The sequence below is a fragment of the Tachyglossus aculeatus genome, chromosome 10 (assembly GCF_015852505.1).
Source record: "Tachyglossus aculeatus isolate mTacAcu1 chromosome 10, mTacAcu1.pri, whole genome shotgun sequence".
Taxonomy (NCBI): Eukaryota; Metazoa; Chordata; class Mammalia; order Monotremata; family Tachyglossidae; genus Tachyglossus; species Tachyglossus aculeatus.
In genome coordinates, this window is record NC_052075.1 from 258,243 (window position 1) to 266,094 (window position 7,852).

General features: G+C 60.1%; 1 protein-coding gene across 1 annotated transcript; it reads left to right on the forward strand.

The window, feature by feature from the left end:
• The first annotated feature begins 281 nt into the window (after positions 1-281).
• On the forward strand, positions 282-7,523 carry DIO1 (iodothyronine deiodinase 1). Its single transcript, XM_038753241.1, has 4 exons — positions 282-646; positions 4,220-4,363; positions 4,817-5,016; positions 6,729-7,523. The coding sequence occupies exons 1-4, from the start codon at positions 316-318 to the stop codon at positions 6,792-6,794; spliced, it is 741 nt and encodes a 246-aa protein (XP_038609169.1). The 5' UTR covers positions 282-315; the 3' UTR covers positions 6,795-7,523.
• Positions 7,524-7,852: the final 329 nt, after the last annotated feature.

Below are 7,852 nucleotides of genomic sequence, written 5' to 3' on the forward strand. Positions count from 1 at the left end.
GCATCATTCTGATTATAGCCCGACCCCTCCCCCGGTCCTCTGTCCCCTCCGCCGGGCCTTCCCTCCGGAGAGGGCCAGCTCGCCCCCAGCCCCCAAGAGGGAGGTGTCCATTGGGTCCCGGAGCCCCCGCCCCTCGGGCCCCTCCCCGGCCCTGGGGCTCCTCCCGTCCCTTCCCTTCCCTTCCCTTCCCTTCCCTTCCCTTCCCCTCCCCGGTCTCCCCGCCGCCCGCCGTGAGGCCGGGAGCGGTCCGGGGTCCGGGGTCCGGGGTCCGGGGTCCGGGGTCCGGGGCCGGTCCTCGGGCGGGCCTGGGGGGGCATGGCGGGGCCCGGCCTGTGGCTGCGGCGGGTTTGGACGCTGCTGCAGGTGTCGGTGCACGTGCTGCTGGGCAAGGCGCTGCGCCGCCTCTTCCCCGACGCCACTCGTCGCCGCATCGTGGGCCGGGGCCGGGCCAGCGGCATCGCCGGCCACCCCCAATTCGCCTACGACAACTGGGGCCCCACCTTCTTCAGCCGCCACTATTTCCGCTTCGTCCTCAAGGTCAAGTGGCAGCGGCTGGAGGACCGGGCGCTCCCGGGGGAGGCGGCCCCCGACGGCCCCGTGGTCGACCTCCGGGGCCGAGCCCGCCGCATCCGGGACTTCGCCCGAGGTGAGGAGGAGGAGGAGGAGGTGGAGGTGGAGGAGGAGGAGGAGGAGGGGCAGCCCGGGGATGAGGCCGGCCGTCGGGCGCTTGCTCCCGTTCGGAGCGCCGGGCTCGTCGGGTTGGCCCACCTGGGCCTCCCGCGGGCCGCTGCGGACCCCGGGGGGGCGGGATCCCGGGGTGGACACCCGGCCGGGGGGCCAACTTGGTGCCAATGTTGCCAACTTGTACTTCCCAAGCGCTTAGTACGGTGCTCTGCACACAGTAAGCGCCCAGTAAATACGACTGAATGAATGAAGCCAGGAGGCCTTCCCAGACTGAGCCCCTTCCTTCCTCTCCCCCTCGTCCCCCTCTCCATCCCCCCATCCCTTCCCCACAGCACCTGTATATATTTATATGTTTGTACATATTTATTACTCTATTTATTTATTTTACTTGTACATATCTATTCTATTTATTTTGTTAGTATGTTTGGTTTTGTTCTGCCTCCCCCTGTTAAACTCTGAACCCACTGTTGGGTAGGGACTGTCTCTATATGTTGCCAACTGGTACTTTCCAAGAGTTTAGGACGGTGCTCTGCACACAGTAAGCGCCCAATAAATACGATTGAATGAATGAATGAATGAATGAATGAAAAGGAGGACCGGCAACGGGGTGAGAGACTAGGTTCAGGGGGCTGAGAATGATAACAACAACAATAATAATGATGGCCTTTTTTAAGCGCTTACTATGTGCCAAGCACTGTTCTAAACTCTGGGGTAGATACAAGGCAATCGGGTTGCCCCACCCACCCTGGGGCTCGCAGTCTTAATCCCCATTTGACAGATGAGGCAACCGAGGCCCAGAGAAGCGAAGTGGCTCGCCCAAGGTCAATCAGCAGACAAGCGGCAGAGTCGGGATTAGAACCCATGTCCTCTTACTCTCAAGGCCCTGCTCTTTCCACTAAGCCACGCTGCTTCTCCCAGCTTGAAAGGCGGGGGGCGGGGAGGTCGGAGGGAGGGGAGGGGAGGGGAGGGGGTTGGGGGTCGTAGGACTTGAGCTGGAAGTGAAGCTACTTGCCCCAGCTTGCCCCGGGCCAGGTGTCGGAGGGAAGGCCCCACCTTCCTGGCCCCTTCCTCTGTCCCGTCCCGTCCCGTCCCGTCCCGTCCTGCAGAGCCCACGGAGCCTCCGCGGACTCTACGACGTCAAAGCCCGGGGCCCGTGGCCGGCGAGCGGAGATCGGGCTAACGGCACCGGCCAGCATCGCCGTCCATCATCATCATCATCAATCGTATTTATTGAGCGCTTACTATGTGCAGAGCACTGTACTAAGCGCTTGGGTAGTACAAATTGGCAACATATAGAGACAGTCCCTACCCAACAGTGGGCTCACAGTCTAAAAGGGGGAGACAGAGAACAAAACCAAACATACTAACAAAATAAAATAAATAGAATAGATATGTACAAGTAAAATAAATAAATAGAGTAATAAATATGTACAAACATATATACATATATACAGGTGCTGTGGGGAAGGGAAGGAGGTAAGATGGGGGGAGGGAGAGGGGGACGAGGGGGAGAGGAAGGAAGGGGCTCAGTCTGGGAAGGCCTCCTGAAGGAGGTGAGCTCTCAGTAGGGCCTTGAAGGGAGGAAGAGAGCTAGCTTGGCCAGCCTGTTTATCGGAGGCCGGAGAGAACGGGGACAGGGTGTCCCCCCCACCCCCCCGACCACTATTCTAAGAGCAAACACGGTGTGCGTGGCCCCCGTGGGCAGAGGGTGTGTGCCCCGTGGATCTCATGTGGCCCCCGTGAGCCCCATATGTGCAGCAGGTGGGTGAGGGTGGGGTTGATGCCCTTTGTATTCCTATTCCTCTCCAGAGGAATGTCTAAATTGGGCCAGGGTCAGGGGCCCAAAGATAGGCTGGTTTGGACTTTGTTAGTCCCTTTACTGTGGACTTTAGCATTAAATCGCCACCAGCGTTTACAAAGAAAATGTGCCAGGAGTCCCGGGCAGGCGCCCAGGGGCCCCGATCCCGTGGGGCAGGGAGTCACCGCCATCCGTCAGCGTTGCTGGGAACCACCCCCTGCCCTGGGCAGGGCAGTCCCTCCCTCCGTCGCCCCCAGGCCCTCCTCACTGACCACTACTCCCCCACAGCCCTACTTTGACAGTGAGGCCCCGGGGTCTGTTTCCAATCTGATTATACTATATTCACCCTAGTGTTTAGCACCATGCTTGGCACATAGAAAGCACTCAAAAAGCAGCGTGGCTTAGTCATGGGTTCATGGGTTCAAATTCCGGCTCCGCCGATTGTCAGCTGTGTGACTTTGGGCAAGTGACTACTTCTCTGGGCCTCAGTTACCTCATCTGTAAAATGGGGATTAAGGCTGTGAGCCCCACGTGGGACAACCTGATCACCTTGTATCCTTCCCAGCGCTTAGAACAGTGCTTGGCACATAGAAAGCGCTTAATAAATGCCATTATTAATAAACAACACAGTTGCTATTATTAGAACACTAACTACCTCCCAGTCCTGAGATCCAGCAGGGTCTGCCCCATGCTTCCGTCCCCTGAACCGGCCCCAGCTTCCGACCCCCATTCCCAACCCCCGCCCCCCCAACCTGGCTTCAGTCCTGGTCCCAGCCCCATCGATCAATCAGTCAATGGCATTTATTGAGCACTTTTTGTGTGCTATTCTAAACGCTTGGGAAAGTGTAGTACAACGAAGTAGGTAGGTGCGTTCCCTGCCCACAAGGAGCTTACAGTCTGGAAGGGAAGACAGACATTAAAACAAATTACGGATACGGACATCAAGTGCTGAGGGGCTGAGGGTCGGGTGACTCTTGGGTGCTTAAAGGGTTGAGATCCAAGTGCAGGGGTGACACAGAAGGGCGAAGGAGCAGGAGAAATGAGGGCTTAGAGAAGGAAGGCTGCTTAGAGGAGATGTGACTTTAGTAAGGCTTGGAAGGTGGGGAGAGTAGTGGTCTGTCAGATATCAAGCGGGGAAGGAGGTCCAGGCCAAAGGAAGGATTTTGGCACGGGTCAGTGGTGAGATAGTTGAGGTCGAGATATAGTGAGTAGGTTTGAACTGGGGAGCAAAGTGAGTGGGCTAGGTTGTAGTAGCTCATCAAGGGAAGATGGTGGGGGGAGATGATTTAAGTGCTTTAAAGCCAAGGGTGAGGAGTTTCTTTTTGATGCGGTGGTGGATGGACAACCACCGGAGGTTCCTGAGGAGTCAGGAGACGTGGACTGAACCAGTTTTGTAGAAAAATGATCCGGGCAGCAGAGTGAAGTATGGACTAGAATGCGGTGAGACAGGAGACAGGGAGGTCAGCGAGGAAGCTGATGCAGTAGTAAAAGCCCACCTCCTCCTTCCGAACCTAGCCTGGCTCAACCCCCATCCCAGGCCCTGAAGCTAGGCTGATCCCAACTCACGCCCAGCCCCCAGCCCCCAGCCCCGACCCCCTTCCCCCACCCGGCCCAGGCCCTGACCCTGATCCCTGCCCCCACCCCCAGCCCGGCCCCAGTCCGGCCCCCCAGTCCGACCCCAGCCTCCATCCCCATCCCGGCCCCCGGGTGGCTGCACAGACCTTGGTTTCCTTGCAGGGAGCAGGCCGCTGGTCCTGACCTTCGGGAGTTGCACCTGACCTTCCTTTCTCTTCAAATTCGACCAGTTCAACCAACTCGTCCAGGATTTCAACTCCATAGCTGATTTTCTCATCATCTACATCGAAGAAGCTCATCCCACAGGTAGAGCAGGTCAATGCCAGCGGCTCCGTGGGGAGGGGGATGGCAGCTAAGCTCCTAACCGAAAACCATTACGACTCTGCCAGGGCCGAAATCAGCCGGGACCTCCGGTCTGAGGAGGCAGATGGGGCGGGGGCCTGGGAGAGGGCAGCCTCGTGGCCCGCCAGCAGGGAAACGGGGCCCGGTGAGCCATCCGTGCAGATCAGGGACAGAATGTGCCCTGACCCCAAACTGGCTGGGAATTTCAGCCCCTCCCTCACAAAATGGTCTCTCTCCTCCATCATCGAAGTCTTCTTGAAATCACGTCAGGGGCCAAAGCCGACGGTACCGGTGGCACCGGGGGTGGGTGGGCCAACGGGCACAGGGCATTTTTCCAAGCACCGAGAAGGGGCAGGGCCCCTGGTTGGCACGGAGCCAGAAACGGCAGTGCCGGCCCCTCCGTTGGCTTCTCTCCAGATGGCTGGGCTTTCGCCAACAACGTGGACATCCCAAGCCACCGGAGCCTGCAAGAGCGGCAGCGGGCTGCCCGGCTGCTGCTGGCCAGGGGCCCCCGCTGCCCGGTGGTGGTGGACACCATGGATAACGCCAGCAGCCGGCAATATGCCGCCCTGCCCGAGAGGCTTTACCTGCTGCGGGAAGGGAAGGTCGTTTACAAGGTAAACTCGAGGCCCGGGGATGTACATGGTCATCGGGGCTGCTGGGAGACTGGGCCCCTGAGCTGGCGTCACCCTCTTGTGTCCTGGCTCAGCCCCACCTCCCCCGGGGCAGGACCCACACTGGCTCAGGGAGCGAAGCAGAGAGAAGCCAGGGCTGGTGGGTCATTGAGGGTGAGTCAGAGACGGAGAGGGGAGCACTGGGGGGTCCGGGCTGGGTCACTGTGGCGGAAGTCGGGGCCGCGGGGTGGTCCAGGTTGGGTCACTGGGGGAGAGTTGGGGATGGGGAAGGGAGAATTCCTGGTGACTGATCGGACCCCTCCTCCCCCAGCTGGAGGGTGACAGATGGGTCCCTAGGCAGAGGGTCCTGCCTCCTGGCCAGTTCCCATCCCCCCTGCTCCCCCCGAGGTTGCCCCCTCACAGGGATGGGGAGAGTCATGGGCACCCTCCCACCGAGCCCCCTTTTGAAGCCACCATCCCCACCGTCCCCTGAAGAGAGCGGAGCAGTCCCTCTCCAGGGGGCTAGAGGGGTCAGAAAGGGGGTGCAGCGCCCCAGGGAGCCGTCGGGGCCAAGGCCATCAGCATGGAGAGATTGAGGGTCTCCCTTGTCGTCCCCCCCCACCCCCCCGGGTCCAGGTCCCTCTGAAGCTCGGCCTGCTGCCCCGGCCACCTGACCATAAGATGCCTGGGTCAGGGGGCCAGTGAGGGTTTGAGCTGACAAGGGCAAGGAATGTGAAAAGGAGCCTACATAAATTACAGGCCAAAGCAATAGGCTAGAATCGCCCAGTTCTAACATCTGTGGGCCCTCAAAGCGGGGTTGCTGCATTACCTGTTATAGCAGGGCCCCCATCCCCATCCCCTTCCACCACGTAGGAGTGGGGCAGGAGGTGATCAGCTGGCAGGTGGTCCCAAGATCTCTTGCTTCCTCCCTCTTTTCCATACTAACTTTTTCTAAACCACACTCCTTTTTCCTCCGTCCCGGGGTGAATGATCATCACCCCATAACATCATAATAACATCATTGTAACAGGGCTCTGAAAGCTACTCATCAATGCCCCACCACATGCACGCACCCACTACTTTAGGCGGGGAGGGGTTTGTCAGGCTGAGGGTTCAGGCAATTCTCCCACTGCAGCTCCCACCTCCTACCTAATTGCATTCTTGCCACCGGGCGAGTTCCCAGGCAGACGCATCTCAACACTTTTTGAATTCTCCTGGGTGTTCCCAATCAGCTGGCCTATCATGGGAGTCTTTCCCAGTGACCTTGCTTCTCCCTCTTTCTCTGATGGTATTGGTAGAACAAACTTTCAGACAAGCTAGAGGCGTGGGGACCTCTGGGCTTTGGAAGACTTCTGCTTTCTCCCTGTGCCCTTGGGTCAGGGGGCCTGGGTGTTTCATTGGCCAGGACAATCACTGACCACGGAAGGGTGGGTGTCCAGGCAGGAAGGTGACCAACGCCCGGTGGCCCCGTTGGGGTTGGAGTCCTGAACCGGGAACCGGGATGGAGGGTCACTGGGGGAGGGGCAGTTTCACCCCAAGGCCTGGGTGATGTAGGGTGAACCCGGCTGGGGCCTGCGGCCCCAGTGGGAGGAGGAGGCCACTGCCCATGCTGGCATTCAGCTTGACCCAATTCAGGTGAGGAGGCCTAACGGGCTGGAATTCAGCTTGACCCGTCTCGGGTGAGGAGTCCCGACGGGTCTTGGTTTTTCTTTCAGGGTGGGCCGGGCCCGTGGAACTACAACCCGAGTGAAGTCCGGGAGGTCCTGGAGAAGCTCAGCTAAGGGTCAGGCCACAGCCCTCACTGCCTGGGGCCCACGCGCCCCCCACCCGCTGTGCCCCATTCCCATCCCGCTGGGGGCCCGGCCTAGCCCGTCAGAAACGCAGCCTGGGCAACGGGGAGGGGGATCCCCGCCCCTTAGGCCAGCACCCCGCACGACCGAGCCCACTGGAGGAATGGCCTGGGACAGGTGTTAGCTGCCAGCTGGAGGAGCATGGGGAGGGGACAGGGAGCCTGTATCCCACTGGGGCGTCACACCTCCCCATTTCCCCACCCAAGGAAATGAGGGCCCCACAGAGTAGGTATCTGATTAACTGCTTCCCCACCGGACCCCATCCCCGAGGAGCCTGGCGGTTGGGTCAGGAGTCCGGTCCCCTCGGCCGCCCGGCCCTCCCCAGCCCTCCAGCCACAGATTTTTCAACATCCCCTTCCGAGATGCGATGCGTCCCCTGTTGGCCCTGAGAACCCTGGACACCAGCCCTCCCCTTGTTCCCAGCCACCCCTCCCACCCGGGCAGGGCCCAGCCCATCCGGATCCCGGCCAAACGGCCACCCTGCTCCCGCACCTCAGCCGAGGCGAGAGGCCCGTCCCAGATCCGGTTCCGTGAATATTGGTTTATGAGGGTCACAGTGTAAAGCGCATGCAGCTGTGACTTGATCTGAGAAAATATTTGGCGGCAGGGATCTGAGGCACGGGATTAAAACTCATCAAAGGCCCGGTGGCCTTCCCCACAGTGTGGACTTGTCTCTCGCCCGTCAGTGTGCTCCCCCCGCAACAGCTACAACGGCTGACCACTGGGCTATCTGCCGGGGAGTTGGGGGAGGCTGGGGCCCTGTGAGTGGGAGGCGGGCTGGCCAGCAGATCCATTGCATGGATGTCAGCCGCCAAAGGAAGCCAAGAGGCCGGGAGGACGGCACTGCTGAACAGAACCTTTGATTGGTGACTGTGCGTCCACTTTGTCCTACGAGGCAGGGACACGGGAAGAAATAGAAGCCCAGGGGGCATGCAGCAGCTGGCCCAAAGTCTCACACAGCAGGCAGGGGCAGAAGCGGGCCTGGCCCC